This window comes from Artibeus jamaicensis, unplaced genomic scaffold (genome assembly GCF_021234435.1).
Source record: "Artibeus jamaicensis isolate MK-2021 breed Jamaican fruit bat unplaced genomic scaffold, CSHL_Jam_final scaffold_369, whole genome shotgun sequence".
NCBI lineage: Eukaryota > Metazoa > Chordata > Mammalia > Chiroptera > Phyllostomidae > Artibeus > Artibeus jamaicensis.
The window spans coordinates 2,937,430-2,958,362 of NW_026522042.1; the positions used below are offsets into that span (position 1 = coordinate 2,937,430).

Here is a 20,933-nt window from a genome sequence, read left to right on the forward strand (position 1 = left end):
CACAGACGTCCAAGATGAGTCTCTACCACAGGCATCATTTTATGGATGAACCTGGGAGACACTGAACAACTTCGCCAGAATCACTCGGGTACAAATCCACCCCGGCTGAGTCCAGGACAAATGGTAACGTATCCATGAAGATCCAAAAGACTTTGGGGAATCTGGCAACCAGTTCATTCCTTCTCAGACCAGTGCTCAACACTAAAGTTTGGACAGAGGCACCCTGCTGTGATGTCACTGGGCTGGAAGCAGTGCCCCGCCTGACCTCGCACCCTGTCCCATGACATCCAAGCCTCGGTCCCTCAACATCGAACCCGGTGAGCAGGAGAAACAACTCCGGGATTTTAACCTTTTATCCTCCCCAGTCGGCAGACAAGGCCGACAGAGAGGCCGGGTTTCCAAGCTGGAAGAATATGGGAGGGCAGAGACAGGCCTCTTACTGGCGTCACCATCACCAGAGCCACAGTTCTTGGAGACCACACAGGGAGGAGGAAAGGCGGTTTTATAAAATGCACTTGGGAATGGGACCATCACACCTGTGACTTTCTGATAACAGTGAGCAAACAAAGTAGGTTAATTTCACAATGCGCACTTTGAAATCAACCAGAGAGAAGGGACGGACGTGAAGCGCCCGCACGCCCATCTGGCTTTGGAGGGAGGCAGCGACAGTCTATGATTTACTTGCCAACATGTAGAAGAAGTGCTTGGTGCATCTGGAGCCCCGGACGGTGACGTTCCTCTGAACCTTCCTCTCCTGGGTTCCGGAGAAAAAGCTGCGCGATATCTGTCTGAGCGAATCCAGCGTGACGCGGTACTGCACATCTGGGGAAATCAGAATCGGAACAAGGGGGAGAAGAGTTTAAGAGTGATCTTCACGCGGCCCAGCCTATTCAGTCCGCATGACAGAAAGGCCTCTTGGGCCATCGGTCAACACAGAGCTTCTGCTGTCCAGCACGTCACCACAGGGTGATGGTGTACGCAGGAGAGACACGAGCCTGGGGGGACTCTGTGGAGCGGCTGGTGCAGGCACCACACTTTGGATGTTCCATCACACTCATTTTGTAATGTACACATGCACACACACACACACACACACACACACTCCTCTTTCCTGACCATACATACCTGTGTCTACAGGATTTACTTGCTTAGAATATTGATTGTGTTGTATTTTAATAGAGACACTAATCACATTTTTACCTAGTTTCTAACAAGTGCCATTTTAGGCTATGATCAAAGCATAGAATGAATTCAGCTTACTATGTAAGTTTAATGAAATAAGCACATCATAATGAGGAAAACAAGTCAAACCTTGTACTTCTAAGCAGGTGACAATTCTCCTCACTCGGTCGCTCTACAAAAGTTAACTGAGACTGAAATAAGGTTGCATATGAAAATGTAAATCAATGTTTCCCATCCCCACACCTCCTCTGTCTTCTTGTCCGAGGACATAGAGCCAATGAATGAAAATAGATCTTAAAGATCAATGTTTCCCTCATTCCACGTACGTTTGGTTTGCAGATTAAGTCACTCTTCTGCAGCCAGTGGCCTTCATGGTTTTGACTCCGGCATATTTCAATATCATTTTTAGAAAAGCCTCGGTGAGTGTCGTGTTCGGGGAGAGGGCCACACCCGGGCTGCTGTGATGTGCCCGAGTGTCAGACTCTCAAAAATGAGGGTCGTCTGAGTGGAGTGAAGGGACCCCGGGGAGGTGGCTGGCACCACACTTGCACCCTCTGCAATTCCCAGCCTGCCCAGGAGAGGGCAGAGGGGAGGCAAAGGGCCTTCTCTGTGGAGTTGGGGCATCTGCTGGGCTCAGGGGAGCCCAGCCCCTAAGCACGGTCTGCGAACTCTCTCTCTCCCCAGTTTATTTTCTAAGCACCGACTGTTTACAGGAAGTGTGGCACTCCAGGTTCACTGGGCTCCGTCACCCATGCCTGCACGGTAGGTTTTGTCCCAGGCTCCCCACATTCGCGGGGACCAACCGGCCATGCAGACCCCGGTCACAGGGGACACACAGCACCTTACCGTCTCCAGCAACGGCACCGTCCTGTCTGCCCCACAGCACCTGCTGTGTGCAGCACACTCACCAGCTTCGTAAACCGTGTCTTCCTTAGACTTCAGTTTCGCCTGAAAACACACTGTAGCATTGATGCACACTGTTTCCTTTCCCTCCATGCGACAGTTTTTCTTCTGAATATTCACTTTGTTTGGCTCAAAACTCATGGTCACTTTAATGACAGCCACATCTCGGGACCTAGACATGCAGAAACGGTGGTGGTCACTCCCACACTTTTGCACGTACAGAAGGCCACCCTCTGGGGAGTGCAGAGGCAAGCCATCGAATCGGGTGCATGGCAGGGGCCCTCCCGACTCCACTTCTCTGGGGAATTTACCACAGATGCGAATGTGTCTGACCTTCTGGGGACGCTTGGGTTGCTTTGGAAGCATGTGAGGCTTTTGTTCATAAAGAACAGCAAATGTGCCACTCCCAAATGTGACTCAATGAGTTCAGGTCACGCCACCCCCACACTTGCTGCATTAATCTATTGATTATTTGGAGCTGCAGGAACAGGCTTTTCCAGAACTCTCCTACCTGCCCAAAGACAGATGCTCCAAAAGGAGCACAGTTGTCCCAAACCCCTCCCAGGGAGTGCCGTCAGCCGGGGAGCACCCACTCTTCACAGGAGAAGGGACTGGGGTGTGCACCGCACCCAGACAAACCTCCTCACTCACCGTCCCCCCTCCATCTCGTCTCCTAAGGCCGGGTCGTCCTTCCTAGAAAGCCTTTGCTACCCCTAAAAGATCGACACTTTCCCTATTAAAATGGCATTGAGCCTGAATCCTAAGCCACCCTGGGGAGTTACGCATTTCCCCCGGGGGTCTCCCAGGTATCCAAGAGGTGTGTATGGTAATCTAGTCCAGGACCAACAGTTCCAAGAAAAACAAAAAGCACATGCTCTTTCTGCCCTTGACATCGGTGACTTCTGGGTTCAGTGAGTCCTCCCCAAGGTCACAGCCTCTTGCTGCCTGGCATTCTCCTTTTCTAGGCACGGCCTTTCGGTTCACTTTTCCTTCAAGTTATACATATAGCAAGTGTATATATATTGTCTGTCCAGAAAAAGTGCGGCCGTTGTTAATATAATGAGAATGGTTCGTGCGACACCGATGTCACCTGGCAGCCAAGGAGAGTGGACTGGAATGTGCTTGTGTGAGCAGTGATGGCTTCATTGTACCAGTCAGTGGGGGCAGTAGATGTTGTTGAGTGAATGTGTGTACTGTGTGGCTGTCACATTCAAAATGACCGAGGGCACAGGGAAAGGAATCTGCATCAGATTTTGTGTTAAGCTTGAACATTCCCCTGCGGAAACTATTTGGACAACTCAGAAGGCCGCAGCTGTGGGCGACTTCACGACAATGCACCCGCTCATGCATCCTGTCTTGTGCAGAGGTTCTTTGGTGAAACATCAAATCACCCAGGTGACTCAGCCCTCCTACAGCTCAGATTTGGTGCCCAGCAACTCCTGGTTTTTCCCAAAATTAAAATCACCTTTGAAAGGGAAGAGATTTCAGACAAATGATGAGATTCAGGAAAAGACAACAGGGCAGCTGATGGCAGCTGGGAGAACTGTGTGAGGTCCCTAGGTGCCTACTTGGAAGGGGACTGAGGTGTCCTTGTCCTACGCACAATGTTTCTTGTGTCTTCTTCAACAAATGTCTCTGTTTTTCATATTAAATGGCTGGATGAGTTCTGGACAGACTTCATAGTTATATGTATAGCAAGTATATACATAGTTACATGCATTAACTAAAAAAATTAAGCATTTGGTTATTATCAATGCATAATTTAGTATACAATGTTTACGTGACTGTTAGCTTTATCTTAGGTTACAACAGTTACCAATTTTCAGGTCTCTGTGTTTACCTCACTCTTTCACAGTTTTCTTTGCTACTTTTCTAGATAAGGTTTTGGGGAAATGACCATTGAGAGTTATTTTCACCTGAATTACATTAAGCCAATGGTCAATTTGAAAGAATCAGCATGTGAGTTTTCCACTGAGGCTCATATCATAAATCTAGTTTTAATTTATTAAATCCTTTCTTTATATTTCTTGATAAAATCTGTAACATTTTTAAAAATTATCATACGAAATTCTCACTAATGTTATTCTTCATACATTTAACCACTTTTTTCAAATAGAACCTATTTCAAAGTTGTTTTTAACTAGTTAAAGGTAGAGTTATTAATGCTATTAACTAATAAATTATTTTGTTAATAAATAAAATGATATATATATATATATATTTAACCCTTGACTAGGATTTTACAATTAATTTGGGGATGCAGGCATTTTAAAGTCTGAGCAAATTAAGAGTGGCTTCTATTTGTTCCTTTAATACGACTTACTGACTTCCCCAGCTTGCCGAACTGCATAATTTCTGTCTGAATAGTGGAGCACAAAAGGAAATTGGTGTTTGGTATGATTGAAAGTCCCCCCCCAACTGTTGGTGAAACCGCGGATGCACTGCGTGTTATTAAAACGCGTACCAGAAGAGGGCAGCACCACCCAGGCCGCCGATCGTCACATCTGTCAGACCGTCCCCGTTTAGATCCATTTCTCCGTGGATGGACTGGCCGAAGAATTTCAGCGTCTCGCCGTCTCCACCGGATGGAATACGCTGTGAAAACCCGAGAGTTTCTATGTCAGAAGAGTGTCTTCCGAAACAGTTTTAAATAAATCTGAGAACTTGGATCGGTTAACGAAATATTAAAATGTAAGAACTTTTGGGGAGCAGCCCAAGAGGCCTCTCATCTGGGGACAAGGGAAATGACCCAGATGTTCCTAGAGGATGTTCTTTTTATAGTGCAGACAAACCACATCAGGGTTCCTGACTCCAGAGAGGGCGGAAAATCACACCACGTCACCTCACCTACTCCTCCAGGAAAACGCTGGAATTGGTGCTGCTGTCCAGCTCCCGGGCAGCCCCAGGGCGCAGAGAACCCCAAAGGCGCCGGGACCCTGGCAAACACACGCTGAACTTGGGGCTGGCTGCCAGTAACGCATCCCACCGAATATATTTTTCAACGTGCGCTCATCTCCACTGTCTGCCAAAACCTGTGCGTCAACGGCACCACCGACTCCTACTCACAGGCGTCCTGCGTGTTGGGAGCGCGCAGCCGAGCTCGGAGTTCTCCAAGGCCGATCTGTGCGCATCCCCGTGCGCGATGTTCGACGTCTGTACTCCTGACTTACCTTTGGTTCAGGCCGGTAATATTGTCATGGAGCCCCATGGTGAGAAGACAGGACAGACAGATACCCCCTAAACTCGGGGCCTTCTCACCCTCCCGATAATGATTTTTTTCCACTTACGAATCATAAATTAAGAGGCCAAATAAGCAAACCAAAAGGGAATGTTTTTCATGCTTAAATGTTTGTGGCTCATTGGGAAGTATTTCCTTATTCCCCGCCTCCCCACCCCCAAACAAATCAGGAGACATCTGCATCCTTGGTTCTAGAAGAGTTGATCCAGTGTGATTCTGGGTCCTCCCCCCATACCTACACAAGCAGCACCTCTGGTTGCCACAGAAACAAGGGACCGTATCTTTGGGAAAACATTCTGCCAATAATTAAAGGAACTCAACTCTAATACTCTTTTTAGTTGTTTAAATCTGTGTCTTGATTTATCACCATTTTACAAAATAAATTGCTCATGACAACTCCATTCCATTTATTAATAATTTAAAATCCTTCCTGTTTTACTGCAAAGGTCGCTCCATTAAATGCGCAGGCTTAATAATGAAGGATGCGCTGGTAAGAACTCAAGAAGGAAACCCGGCCTGCAGAGCCTGACTGCGTCAGCCCCAGGATTCCGGGAAAGTACATAATATTATGCCCTTTAACAGAAGCAAACTGTTTACTCAACGGAGAGCAGAGTCGGCTTGTCGCTGGGTCAGGCCCTTTATTCTGTTCTCTCCCTACCGATGTCCTCACGACCCGTGAACAGGTCGGCACATGAGATCGGAGCCTGCTGTGGGTCGCTGCACCACAGAGAGCAACCAAACGCAAAAAGAAATCATTGATGTTCTGATTTTCTCTTCCTGGTACATAACCTAGAAAGTACTAACCCCCACGCTATTTTGAACTGTGGTCCAATTCCTGACTGTGGCTACTTAAAGATAATCCCAGAGTTTTTATAGTACATCAAATGCTTCTGTAAGTATGTTTTTCTCATACAGGGAAAAGTTACATTTATGGATTAGAGCCACTAACTAACAGTGAGTTTAAAACAGGAACAGCAGAAATTCTCCTGCAGGCCTGGTCTAAATACTCAGATGAGCTTTTCCAAGAGGGATTACTTGTGAGAAAATGATGAGCTTTTGGAAACCCAAATTCATTTGCTGGAAAAATACCAGTTTAATTCCTAAATACAAAGGTAATGAGGTTTTATTATAACAACACCGACACTGAACATAAAACCCATAATCTAATCTCCCTTATTGGCAAAACCGTATGATGATTGTTCCCTCATTCAGAAAGTGGTGCCTTCTGCTTTGGGTCAGGCACAATGCAGGCGTCAGCTTAAAAAGTGCTCTTCTGTTCTGCGTGTGTTTGTTCTTCACCTTTTCAAAAGATCAGATTAAGGATACAAGGCACACAACAGAAAAAAACTAGATAAAAAGATGAAATACAAAGTAATTCTTCTCCCAAGATGGGAGAGAGTAAGAAACCTAGCTTCCCACTGCAGTCAGAAGAAAGGCGAACACCCAGGAAGCGAGCCGGGAGGCCGGGGGCCATCCCCACTGGGCCCCACCAGGGCGGGTCTGCGGAGGGGCGGGCCCCCCACCTGCGCGCGCGGCCTCACCTGCACGTGCTGTCTGCGCAGCGTCCGGCCGCTGCCGTGGTAGATGTACACCGCGCCCGCGTGGTCGCCTTCCAGCGGCGCGCCGATCACCACGTCGTTCAGTCCGTCCAGGTTGAGGTCCTTCACAGCCGCGATCGCCGTCCCGAAACGGGCCCCGCAGGGCTCGTGTTTGTGCTTTTTGGTGCACGAATTGTGCTTCAGGGCCGAACAGCAGGTCTGTTTAACGGGCTCCAGGCTCATTTGGTATTCAAACCTTGTCTGGCAGAAAGATAAACAGGACCCTTACCGGCGTCTTCGTGACTGAGCAGAGGGGGATTTTTAAGTGCGTACTACATCGGGCTGGTAAAACCATTTGTACCACAAGCCACGTTTGTGAAATTTCTGAAACACTGGGCACCACTGAGAGATTTTAAAGAACAGACTGTAGACGTGCAGGAAAGAAGATGGAGGGAGGAATTTGATGGATTCTCTTTTTAATACAATTGAGTGAGCGTATAACTCACAGCATCTGTTTAAAGCAAAAGAACTGAATTTTGAAATCCTCGATTCACGTCACTGTGCTTTCTTAGTGCAATATTGTGCTTCTTTGAAAAGTATCTGTTCAAAAGCCAACTTTTTCCAAACCTCTCTAGAGTGAAAAAAGTTGAAAGCTCAGTAAAGGGCAGGAAGCAGGAGCAACTGTAGGCAGAAACACGCTTTTCCGGGAAAAGGGAAAAACAGTACAGGGCACAGAAAAGTTGACAGGACCCTCCACAAACAAACAAACAAACAAACAAACAAAAAACCCCTCTTCCAGTGAAGAAATGGAGAATGATTTCACCTAACAAAGATTGTCTAAAGTCAGGAGAGGACACAGAATCTTGCTCCAGGCCAGTGAAGTGTCCCAAGGCCACGGGCGTTTGCTGAAAATGTCTGCCGCCGTTGCCTTAAATTTTCCCGCTGCCTCAGCCCGCCCGCTCCCCCAGCTCCCCCAGCCTGAACGGTCACCCCCGAGCTCCAGGTCAGAGCTGGAGAACGGCTGCCTGTGACTTGACTTCACAGTTTAGTGAGGTGCATATTGATCCTTATCCTATACACTCTGTTTAAAAAGAATCGTTCACATTTTTGAAGCAGAAAATATCCACAGGCTTGAACCGCTTTATTAGAATCCCTGCAATCTTCCTTGCTTCTTTTTCCAAACTGAGTGAGAAGTCAGACACTACAACTTTGATCTGAAATTCAAAGAAGGGAAGAGACTCCCCGGCGGGCCCCTCACCTGGTCCACAGAGTACACGTACACCTTCCCTTGCTCCTCCTTCTCCGCGCCCATGAACGTGGGCGCCCCAACCAGCAAGATGTCGGTGTTAGAGTCTCTGTCCACGTCCACCGTGGTTAGAACGCTGCCGAAGTAGGAGCCGATCTGGGACACAAACACACCCACACGGCCCCACGGAGGTCAGAGGTGCTCACGGAGGCGGAAACCCTGCGTTTCTGTCCCTCACACCAGCCCAGGCAAGCCTGTGAGACGCAGGGGGCAGAGGACACGCGCGACAGAGACGGGTGCCACCCGAGAGCTCCTTGTGGGCTCTTTCGAGAGGCTGAGGGCCTGTCCAGCCCCTCCTGGGGGAGGGGCAGCTGTTAGACGCTCCGCAGCTTAAGAGAAAGGGTTCCCTTTAGAATCACCGCCCCCCCACTTTCTTCTCCACAAATCAGAAAAGATCGTAACACTGCAGTGATTTTTTAAAGGAAATGAAATGAGATAAGCAACAGAAGGCGTTTGGAAGCGCTTTGGTGCGTGATGAAGTGCAGCCGTGTGCGTGCTGGCACCGGCACACGCCGCGGGGCGGCCGACCGGTACCGGGACCCTGGGGCGGCAGGTCCCACCAGAGAGTCGATACCGTCTGATGAGAAGCTTCCGAGTTTACTTGCGACAAATAATTTCCAGTTCCCCCAGGAGACCTGTCGTTTAACGCTCACACCGTCAGGGCCCACATTCTTCTCACCTGGCCTGTGTTCACCGCCCCTTCCTATCTACCTTCTGACTTTCCTTCGAGACTCCTGGGGCTTCATCTCTCATTAAGACCTTCTGCACCCCTCTGAGCTGAAGGATGCTTCCGCCTTCCCAACGTACAGTCTGAGCCACGGTCACCCTTCCTTCCCGATGTTTCCTCTCTCTTTTCTGGTACGTGGGTTTGTACACCTGTACCTGCGTCTGTTCTCTACACATCTTTGCTCCGCCCCATCCAGCTGAAGGATCCTGAGGCCGGAGACCCAGGAACCCAGCTCTGGTCCGCTCTCAGCTGAGGTGGAATGGGGGGGGTACTGGTTTTCTTTTCAGTTAGGGAAGTGGGCACTTCAGTTAAATGTACACAGAGGAAGACTGGACTGATTTACAGCAACGATGGCCCGGCTACCTGCTCTCCATGGAGGGTCTGCAGGATCTGGACGTCCCCACCTTCCATCCGGTAGATGACCACCTGGCCCGTGTGGTTGTACCGGGGCTGGCCCGCGATGTACAGCACGTCTCCCGGGACGGTGGCGGAGGTGACCGTGTACCCTGCCGTGAGAGAGATGCGCGTGACCCCTTACGGTCTGGACCCACTAAAGCAACAGCCACTGCAGAGGGTTGGGAGGACATGTCTGTCTTCACACGGACTTCCTTTCTTTAAAAAAACAAATGTGTGCATTTTAAATGCAGGTAAGTTTGTTTTGGTAGAAGCTTTGAGTGTGCTCTCTGATTAGCTACCACAAGTGTTTTGTCCTAAAAGGGTATTTTTTCCTCCAACCTCAGTTTTCCTTTATTTAAAGGCACAAATAATATAACAAAGAGGATGGGAAAAGAAAATAAACTCACCAAAAGATTCTCGCAATTGCAATTTACCACTTTGTAATAAATCAGTACTGTCTCATCCAAACACGTGTCTCTGTGCTACAGAAATTAATAACTTGATACAGTTGGCATCGTAGCAAATGTGAGACTTTTCTGTGTCGTGGCCTAGGTTTTAAATGATAATTTTTAATGCTTGTAGTGATTTCTCTGAGGAAAAGCATAAAAACTTGTATTTATACTAAAGGATTATTCCCTGATGGAATGGTAAAGTTTAGGTGTTTTTTTAACTTTTTGGTATGATACTTAAGCCTTGGAAAGACATCTTTCAATATTTAACTTTTTTCTTTCTTTTGTATTTTTTTTTGTGGTGAATTTTCATGACTAGGTCGCTGGATCAAAATTTTCATGGTTCTTTGGCAAATTGTTTCCAGAACATCTGTACTAATCCCACGAACAACTACTGAAAGGGAAGAAGAGTTGCCTTCAAAGTCTTCCCAATGCCGTGTACCATCACCGTTATTTATTTGTGGATGTCGTAAAATACGCTAAACACAATCTAATCAGAGTAACTCACTGTGACTTTGACCTGCATTGGTTTGAGTAAAAGGGAGGCGGGCCCTGGCCGGGCGGCTCAGCGGGTGAGAGTGTCGCCCGGATTCACCAAGACTGTGGGTTCGATGTCAGGACACACGCGGGGGTCGGCCAGTGAACAAAATGCATCAGTAAGTGCCGCAGCAAATAGAGGCTTCTCTCTCTCAACTCAATAAAGTAAAAAAAAAATTTATACAGCTTGAACAGCATTTCATGTTTAATCATTCCTCCTTTGACTTGGGCTTTCATGCCCTTTAGAATTTAAAATTGAATCTTTAAAACAAATTCCTGTTAATTTCTGAGCGAAGAATTTGATTCATTCTCTGTGTCTCTAGAGAACAGAGCTAAATCAATAGGTAAAAATGCCCACCGCCAGGTGTCGACTGTACACAGGAAGATGTGCTCTAATCACGGAGCAGAAAGCAGACTATTTCTGAAAATGTCACAGAATAGTATTTCTCACTGAGAAAAAGATTATATTGACAATTCACCTACCGAGTATGTCACCATCAGGTAGCAGCTCCCCTTTCTCCCAAGATTTTGATAAAGAAACAGGGTTTTGCACTAAAATGTGTCTTGTTCTCACGAGTCCTACAGAAACACAATTCCTTGGGCCTAGTTCCCTCGTGAATATTTTTCTCACGTTACTTCCTCATCTTTCTCTGAGCTTCTAAAACTTATCACACATGATAGACTGTTCTCTTTCACCCTGTAATGGGCCATGTTTTCATGTCACTAACTAGAAGATGCTGGAAAGTAAAACTGTAGGGTCACGTTTATACACAAATAAAATGGAGAAGAAGAAGGAGGGGAACCCGCTGGTGTGTGCGCAGTGCTGCCCTGCTGAGAAATATCCAGTCGTCAGTCTGCTGACCACAGTACTCGTAAGAGGAATGTTTATCACGTAACATCACAGGACAGTAAAACAATAGACAACACCTAGTGAGTGTCTGCAATCTGCCAGGTACGAAACTAACCAGCTTACAGGTATTGATTAATACTCCTGACAGTCCAAAGTACATATACATATATATATGTAATTATTATACATATACAGTAGTTATTCCCATATTAGAAATCAGCAAATTGGAGTTTTGAGGAACAAAGTCATTTTCCTAAATTCCTAGCCAAGGGCAGAGTCGGAAAACTTCCTCCAGCCCCTGTGACCGCAGAGCATCCCCTGTCGCACCCCTGGGCCCCCGTCCCCATTAGTCTTCGCTGTCACGCCTGCAGTGACTTTATAGTCTTCGCTTTTACAGGCACAAAATGCTCTGCTGGGTGGATTTACCACTCACTTAACTAGTCGCACATTTCTTGACACCTAGGACTCACTATTTCCCCCTTATCATAAATAACAATACAAGGAAGATCAGTGCTCACTTGCTACTCTTAAATAGCTGGATTTTTTCCGTAGGTTAGAGCCTTGGATGTAAAACTCTGGGTCGATGTGGGGTGACCGTGTGTATGGCTCTGTGCACACACTGCCACGTGACCTTCCGGAAGAGCTATGCTAATTCATGTACCACCCTTACACGTGAGGACAAACGTCCGAGCTTCCTCCAGCCAGGACGCGGAGGAGCCTCAGGGTTAACTGGTTCTTGATTGCAAAGAACCTCCCATAAAACAGTCCCGTGGGATCTTGGAACAGAAAGGAGCTTCGGAAGCCGACCAGTCTCACCCCCTGCTGACTCCGGTAAATTCTACGGCACCGTGTGATTTACACCAACACTGATTGTTTGGTTCACTGTCTGGCACCGCTGACCCCAAAACGCAGCTCCTTTGGCGCAGGGACAGATGCACTTTCTTAGGGGGTTGTCCTCTATCATAACTGTGTCCGGTGCCCTGCAGGCAGGTGTTATGTGTCAGTGCCTTCAATCAGCCCAGAATCAGGCATTTTGTAGAGTGAAGGGAACTGGAATAAGAACCGAGAGCCTGGCGTTCTGGCTTCAGGTTGCCGCAGGGGGTTGTGACATAATCTTTCTGTTCCTCAGTTTCCTACTTCGGAAAATCACAGGTTTACTTTACGCTCCCGAAGACCTCCTTTAACGCTAAAACTCGACATGCGTTGGAAGCCCAGCGACTCCGCTTCACACCCCAATCCTCCCAACAGTTAAATGACACACAGGTGTATACTTTGTTTTCTAATAATCATTTTCTTCAAGTCTGGGGGGAGAGGGATGGGTAGAAGGCGTTTGTTTCCAGATCTGTAACCTTTAGATAATCTGAAGACACAGTTTGGCTTTTTCTTTTATAATGTATGATGCTTAGAACAGTGCACGGATATTCTAGCTGCTCTCCAACCAGGACGGAAGCCAACAGGACTAATGAGAAACAGACCTAGGCTTTCACGAATGCATTTCAATATGCCTTACGGGGTGTGAGCACTCACATTATAGCTGCTGTTTACCATTATATGTTCTTATTTATCTAAAGAACCTCAGGATTTTATTCTTTTTCACTTTTGTTCCCTTTATAGTTTTAATGTGTGGCCTTGAATTAGGAGCTGCATGAATCCACCACTAAATACCTGTTACCCTTCTTCTGAGATGGGAAGAAATGGGGAGAAAGAAAAAGACTCACCTCCGGGACAGAAAGACCCCAGAGAGGAATGCCAGCATGCTAAAACACCAGTGCAAAAAAACCCCCAAAACAAACAAACAAAAAACCCGGTAAGGTATTTGTTTTCATAGCTCTGCAGCCCCAGCACCAAGAACCATGCCTGGGGCAAAAAAGGAACTTCCAAAATATTTGCTGAGTACAGAGCTGGGGAACCATGCCTTCAGGGTCCTCGTCATCCTGGGCTCTTCCAACTGTTTACTGACATCAGTCAGTGACAGAACAACCTGGTACCCCCCGGACGGCCCCTGCCTGGTGCCGACCTCCAGGGAGGCGGGTCAGACACACACCGCCTCAGTCCAGGTAAGTGTCTGGGAGACTGGCTGATGTCACATCACTGGGCGCAACTTCAATATGTGTCTTATTGAATAGAGCCATTAAAGAAGAAGCCACGTGGCAAAACAATGAGAATTTTCTTTAAAAAATGAATAGAGGATATTTAAGAGACTACAGACAGGCAAGAGTAATATGCTATACACTTAAAAACTGTTCAAAAGTAAATGTGATGTTCAGTGCTTTTATCACAATGAAATATGAGCCTGATTTTTAGGATATCAGACTTTTCTTTTTCCAGCCTCACTTCCTGTCCACCAGGAAGGCTCTTGAAATCCAAGAGAAGGCCAGACCCAGCGAGGCCTCTGAAAGGGTACCTGACAGTCTCCATCAACCGCTTCCCTGGAGGCCCCTCCGAGAAGGAAGGGCTTCCACACTCTGTAGTTTTGACTCTGGCTGCTTGGAGACCCGGAGACTTTCACAGGCCCTGCGAAGCCACTGACTCTTGGCAGGGATCTGCCTGTCCACACAGTGTTAGTTTAAGCAAGCTGGCACAACATGAGCAGGTGATGCTGAAAATGAAAACCCGGTAACCTTCTGTCAATGACGTCCCAACTTTACCTAGATAGGAAGCGAGCGGCTCCTTCCTTTTGGCGGGCTCCACGTTGAAGGTGGTGTTGTCGGGGATGACGATTTGACTTGCTTTCTGCATGACCACCGTCCCATTCCAATCGTAGGCTCCTACTGCGCCCAGCATGACCCACTCCTGACCCAAAGAGAGAAAGCGCTGATATTTCATCAGAGCAGCAAGTGCAAACCCTTACGCAGCACTGACCACATGATGGGAATTCCTCGAAGTGCTGAGCGCACATCAACTCGAGTAACCCTCTCAGTAACTGTGGGGGCTAGACCCCGTCATTACCAAATCCACGTGACAGGAGAAGACCCAGAGGCTGGTAAGTGCCCTGCCCCGCCCGGGCTCTATGGCACAATAGCGCCCTGAAATGTCATTGTGCCTCTGCAGGGACCCTGGTCCCTTTCCTTCCACCAACTACAAATGAAAACCCTTGAAGATGTTAACACTGAGAAACAGATACATTCGGTATCACTAGCAAACATTTTAAATTAAGTATTTCACTTAGCCAGATGGGATCGCTACATAGAGCGGACCTCAAAACCGGATTCACCATTGTTACAAAGTAGCAAGCCGGGCGGGAGAACACCTTTTCCAACTGGGATGCTCGTGGATGCCATCTGCCTCCTTGGGTAGAAATGTCACCACCGTCTGAGCGACCACTCAGGCCACAGACTGCGAGTTGCATGCGTGCCTGGGCACTGATTTGGGGAGGAAACCTCAGAAAATATGCCTTTCATATTCCTGAAATACATCCGTGAGCCACCTTTTATTTTCTTGAAATGAAAGAAGCTATTTGGTTTTCAGGCCGTCGACGTACCTGTGAGTAGTGTGCACTGAAGCCGGTCTGCGACATCTCCATTTCGAACGAAGCCGCCGACTGGTCAGCCGTGGCTGCCACGTGGGAAAGGAAGCACCCATCAGCACTCGGCCCACTCTTGGAAGGCAGGGACCCCGTCCGGCCGTGGTCCTCGCCACCCAGAGCCCCGACACCTGCAGGGCATTTCTCAGCCCTGCATCTCCCAAGCGAAAACTCCTAGGCCGGGCTGGGGAGGGGGCGAATCTGCGGAGGGTGGGGTCAGCTTCTGCTCCTGGCTGGGGCTGGTGGGACATTCCGTTCCTGCTGTGTCCTTACACACGCGTGTGCTCACAGGGCTCCTGGTGCTTGATACGACCGGTGAGGGCCGGAAGCCCTGAGTTGGGGACCTCTGGGGACCTCTGGCCCTGGGAGCTCTCCTGAGACATTAGCCCAGACTTACCTGGTGCCTGGCAGGCCAGGACACGTCATTCCCATTTGGAAGGGGTCCCTCGCTTCTACCAGCCCCGCCAGTGTGTCTGGCTAGAGATCCTCAGAATCCCGCTGTTTGATAAAGGTGGCGCGGATTCTGGGCTCGTATTTGCTCTAATTTTGGGCTGTGGGTATCGCTCACAGATGAGGAGGGGCTTCGTGACAGGGCTCTGGGCCATATGCCACTCGCAATCATCCATTCATATATATATATATATAATACATTATAATGTATATATATAATATATATATTCCTGTGCCCATTTGGAAGTTCTTCACTAAAAGCAGAGCTAATCCGGAGCACTCCGTGGAAGGGTGCTTCTCTCTAAACACCCCCCGCCCAAAGCCACAGCCCCCTGAGGCGACCGAGGCGACGCGGATTTAGTGGTTTTCTGTAGGGAGTTACTGATTTATTTGGCCTTATAGGTAAGTTAAAAACAGAGCATATTTTAGGACTATCTGTCTGCCCCTGCACTGAGGCATGAGATTCATCAAATCTGTGGAATCAAACTTATTTACTAGTTATTTCCTGGCATGAATTTGTTAATGAGCCCCTCCGCGAGTGCCTTTTTCATAGCACGAGCTTCGATGGGGAAATCAAGCAAGAATTCAAATATATCATCTTAATCTTCCAAACTGCCCTCTCGTTTAAATGACTGAGAGGCACTTTAACTTTAATTGGAACCTTTAAGTTCACAATACTTGAAGGCGCCTTCTCACTGATCTTTGCCAGATTGATGACAAGAGTGCCGTATATTTTTTGCAAATGATACCTCAGACAAGGGTTTGGTCTCCAAAACATATAAAGAACTCATACAACTCCACTCCAGGAAGACAAACAATTAAATGGGCAAAGGACCTGAAGGGACACTTTTCCAAGGAGGCCATACAGAGGGTCCAGAGACATATGAAAGGATGCTCAGCATCACTAGCCATCAGAGAGATGCAAATTAAAACTACTTCACACCAGTGAGAATGGCCATCACAAACAAAGCAACAAACAACAAGTGCTGGAGAGGTTTTGGGGGAAAGGGAACCCTTCTGCACTGTGGGTGGGAATGCAGACTGGTGCAGCCACTGTGGAAACCAGTATGGAATTTCCTCAGAAAACTAAACATGGAATTACCTTTTGATCCAGCAATTCCACTGGATCAAATCCTAATCCTAAGAACCCTGAAACACCAATCCAAAAGAACCTAGGCACCCCAATGTTCATAGCAGCACAATTTACAATAGCCAAGTGCTGGAAGCAACCTCAGTGCCCATTAGTAAATGAATGGATCAAAAAACTATGGTACATTTACACAATGGAATTCTATGCAGCAGAAAGAAAGAAGAAGCTCCTACCCTTCTGTTGGGGGCTGGGATAAGCCTGAAACAGGCTGATACAATCCGACCTGAATAACAGGATGCTGCGGTTAGGAGCCATAGAACTCCCCCTCCTGGACATGCGGGTGGCACACCAATCAGTGCCTTGATCACGCGCCCGCCATGCACCCCCCGCCAATCGCAGGCTAGAGCACGCTTTGAAGCCACCTATCCACTGCACTTCCTCCACTGCCCTCCTCTATATAACTCCCTCCATTTTGAAATAAAATTTGCAGCTTGATCAGAATCCTTTGTCTTGCTGCCATTCTTCGCGCCTCCTGTCCCATCCCCCTTCATCCGTTACAGGTATATCGGCGGACCCCGTTGACTGCCTCGCGGGCCGAGGCAACTGGCGCCCAACGTGGGGCCCCGCTGATCGCCTGTGCGGACCGCTGTCCCCTCCGATCGCAGCGTTTCGCCCGGCTCACCGCGACTACTCGACCGCGCGCCGGCATTCCCTGACGTCCCCCGTTCCCCGACAGCGGCATTTCAAAAGGTAAGACCCAGCCATGGGACAGGCATGCTCACAACGTGATTCATTCGTCGCTCAATTAAAAGAGTCTCTCAAGGCGCGCAAGATAAGAGTTCGTAAAAAAGATTTGAATTCCTTTTTCACTTTCGTTTTTAAAATCTGCCCATGGTTTCCTCAGGAGGGTAGCATTGACTCCCGCGTCTGGCGCCGTGTAGGCAACTGTCTAAATGACTATTATAAGGTTTTTGGCCCCGAGACTATCCCTATAACTGCCTTTGACTATTATAACCTCATAACAGACATCCTTAAAAACCACAATAATTCCCCTGACATACAGCGCCTTTGCAAAGAAGGGCAAGAAATTCTCCGCAATCAATCCCCGGCCCCCTCCAAAGCCCCCTCAGTCCACGGCCTTCCCGATCGTGCTGACTTACTTTTGCGACCTCCCTCACGAGCGCCTTCAAACTGTCCTTCTGTTTCCATCCGAATAGATGCAGACCCTCAAGTCCCTTCTCTGTACCCTCCCCTTCAGGAGTTCTATTCCTCTGCTCCACCCCCCCAATTCCCAGGACCCCGGCGACCAGTTAGACCCCTCTGAACAGGCAGAGTTAGAGTATGAGGCCGCTCGCTACAATAATCCCGACTGGCCGCCGCTCGTAGCGGCAGTCCTTCCACCATTCAAACCGCCTCCTTATAGTACCTGTCACGCACCCGCCGCCGCCATTTCGCCTCCGGTGCATGGCGCTTCCGCCATTCCGCCCGCGGCATGCAAGGCACCCACTGCTTTGCCGCTGGCGGCCACCGCCGCACTCAGTCCGTTTCCAAAGCCTTTCCTTCAGGAAACCCTCTCTTTCATCCGAGATATCAAAACCATTGCCAATGAACTCCGCTCTTACGATCAGTCCCCCTCCCCACGAAACCTTAGCATTCCCTGTTACTAGATCCCAGACTCGCCCAGATAAGACCGAGAACGTAGATAGTTCAGCTGCGGCTGCAGCTACCCCCCTTCCTGACAGTGATGACCCCGAAGACTCTGACAGCTCCCCTTCTGATATAGACGAAGCACAGCCCAGTACAAGAGACACTACGACCCCCCAAGCTTATTTTCACACATATAAAAAACTTAGTCTTAAAACACTAGAAAAAGTCAAAGCTGCTGTAACACACTACGGGCCCACAGCTCCCTTTTCCCTTGCCCTAATTGAAAATCTTAGTGAGCGCTGGCTCACGCCCAATGATTGGTTCTTTCTAGCAAAGGCAGCGCTGAGCGGAGGTGACTTTATTCTTTGGAAAAGCGAATATGAAGACACCGCTAAACAGTTTGTCCAGCGCAATATGCGAAAATCCTCCTCTAAAAATTGGACCATCCTTAAGTTTCTTGGCTCCGCCCCCTATCAAAGCAATGAGAGACAAGCTCAATTTCCCCCCGGACTTTTAACCCAAATCCAGTCCGCGGGTCTTAAAGCATGGAGGCGCCTTCCACAAAAAGGTACCGCAACCACTTCTCTTGCAAAAAATAAGACAAGGCCCAGATGAGCCATACAGTGATTTTATAAGTCGTTTACAGGAATTAGCTGAGAGGCTCTTTGGCGCGGGCGAAAGTAAAAACGCTTTCGTTAAACACTTAGCTTATGAAAATGCCAACCCCGCTTGCCAAAATGCCATCTGCCCCTATCGCCAAGGAGAGCTCTGTGACTATGTTCGCCTCTGCTCCGGCATCTAATCAAACCCAGGGATAAGCCATACTCCCTGAGGGACTTCTCTCTCCTTTCTATTACAGGAAACAGAACGCACTGAATAAACATCATTATACTACTCAGAACACTCCCATACCTAAAGACAGACGGAGGACGAGAAGGACCACCCCAAAACCCCTGCCTCGCCCTATTTGGACAACCCTGCATCTGTAAAGGAAAAGAACTTTCCGAACACACCCTTTGGGGTGGACTTAACGGAATTCTCCCCTACCCGCTTCCCCTCTTAGGACCTTTAGTTTCTATCACCCTCATCCTCTCTTTTGCCCCCTGGATTCTTAGACGTGTAACCAACTTAGCCAAAGACCAACTTAACAGTGTACTAGGAAGGCCTATTCAGGTGCACTATCAACAATTAGAAATGCTGGAACATGGAGCGGACTCTGAGCCGTACAGCCACTGGGATGCTAGCCCACGATTCCTGCCAGGTTCCCCTCCTGCGGGAGCAGCATAACCCTCGAAGGTATGCTTCACAGCCAAGTAGCTGTGATAGACACCGCTGGGTGCAAGGCAAAGCACTGCAAGGAGAGGCCTGTACATACGGCCACTTCGAGTCTCCTGAGAGGTAAGCTGACTTGCAAAGAGGTTGGTACCCAACTCCTCTCCTCCCAAAAGGTACCCTAAAGCTCAGAATGAGCCCAGGAGGAGTCAGGCCTCTGCCTCCCCCAGCTGGTTAAAGTCTACCCTATCTACATTCTCCTCGCCCTCAAAGCAATAAAAAGGCAAGTCGGCTTGCATAGAGGTCAGCACCCCAACCCTCTCCTCCGAAAAAGGTGCTTCAGAGCTCGGGACGAGCTCAGGAGGAGCCAGACCTCTGCCTCCCCTAGCCGGTTAAAGTCCACTCCTCACCTTAAAAATAAAAATAAGGGAGGAGATGTTGGGGTGCTGGGATAAGCCTGAAACAGGCTGATACAATCCGACCTGAATAACAGGATGCTGCGGTTAGGAGCCATAGAACTCCCCCTCCTGGACATGCGGGTGGCACACCAATCAGTGCCTTGATCACGCGCCCGCCATGCACCCCCCCGCCAATCGCAGGCTAGAGCACGCGCCACCTATCCACTGCACTTCCTCCACTGCCCTCCTCTATATAACTCCCTCCATTTTGAAATAAAATTTGCAGCTTGATCAGAATCCTTTGTCTTGCTGCCATTCTTCGCGCCTCCTGTCCCATCCCCCTTCATCCGTTACAGGTATATCGGCGGACCCCGTTGACTGCCTCGCGGGCCGAGGCACCCTTCATGACAGCATGGATGGAACTGGAGAACATTACGCTAAGTGAAATAAGCCAGGTAGTGAAAGACAAATATTATATGATCTCACCTAATTAACAAAACAAACAAGCAAACAAAATATAACCAGAGACACTGAAATAAAGAATAATCTAACAGTAACCAGAGGGGATGGGGGAGGGGATAATGGGGGAAAACAGGGGAAGGGTCATCAAGGAACGTGTGTAAAGGTTCCATGAACGAAGCCAAAAAGAGTGGGCAGGGGGTGCATGGTGGGGGGAAAGTGGAGATAATTGTACTTGAACAACAGTTAAGAAGAGAGAGGGAGAGAGAACGCCAGCACTTTCCCGAGCTGCTGGTCTGCTGGTAGCTGGGAACGGTCTGTAGATCTCCGTCATGTCTAAATGGAACTTTCTACAGACTGGTTGTGATCCAGTCACAAAATCAACAGGGTGAGCCTCAACCAGCATTTTTTTTTAATTGAAAGAGAAGAGGATAGAAGAGAAGGGAAAGTATCAGAGTGCATTGCATACAGTAAAGGTTATTTTGTGAGGTTTTGTTTTATATGTGCTGATGTAGGCACATTGGGTCACAAAACAAACTATTATCATGGGCCCGTGTCAAAAAAAGTTTGAGGGCCACTGCTCTGAGCTGTTTCCTTCCCTCTCTGTACATTTGAACTCTCTGTCAGTCACCTCCTGCCTTTCCCTCCTCACCTGGGGCTCAGCACGGTCCTTGTTTTCTCAGTCACGCCCATCCCACTTTGTCTCCATGTTTCCCATTTCCAGCGCTCAGCAGGGTTACAAGAGGGTGCTTCCAGATGTCCGTGTTCAAGATACGAAAACCACAGTCCTTCCGTGTGTCCTCACAAGGACAGACACAACTGGGTCTGGTGCAGCCTCGGGGCAGCTTGCGCTGGTGGGTCACCCGGTGGGAAAGAAGGCTCGCCCACTGAGTGTCCAGATTATCAGAGAACGTGAAGGGTAAAGGAGACTTTTCCAGTTTGCCTGACACACGGCTGTGAAAACGTCT

The 20,933-nt window shown here is 48.5% G+C and overlaps 1 protein-coding gene across 1 annotated transcript in view; it reads right to left on the reverse strand.

The window, feature by feature from the left end:
* Window positions 1–20,933, reverse strand: part of ITGA1 (integrin subunit alpha 1) — a 138,107-nt gene that overhangs the window by 27,879 nt on the left and 89,295 nt on the right. Inside the window, exons 10-17 of the mRNA XM_037145112.2 lie at window positions 14,608–14,681; window positions 13,775–13,919; window positions 9,258–9,400; window positions 8,120–8,263; window positions 6,865–7,122; window positions 4,550–4,680; window positions 2,091–2,257; window positions 686–822 (exon numbers count right to left, since the gene is read on the reverse strand). Coding sequence (XP_037001007.2) covers window positions 686–822; window positions 2,091–2,257; window positions 4,550–4,680; window positions 6,865–7,122; window positions 8,120–8,263; window positions 9,258–9,400; window positions 13,775–13,919; window positions 14,608–14,681 — 1,199 coding nt within the window. The remainder of the gene's footprint in view (window positions 1–685; window positions 823–2,090; window positions 2,258–4,549; window positions 4,681–6,864; window positions 7,123–8,119; window positions 8,264–9,257; window positions 9,401–13,774; window positions 13,920–14,607; window positions 14,682–20,933) is intronic.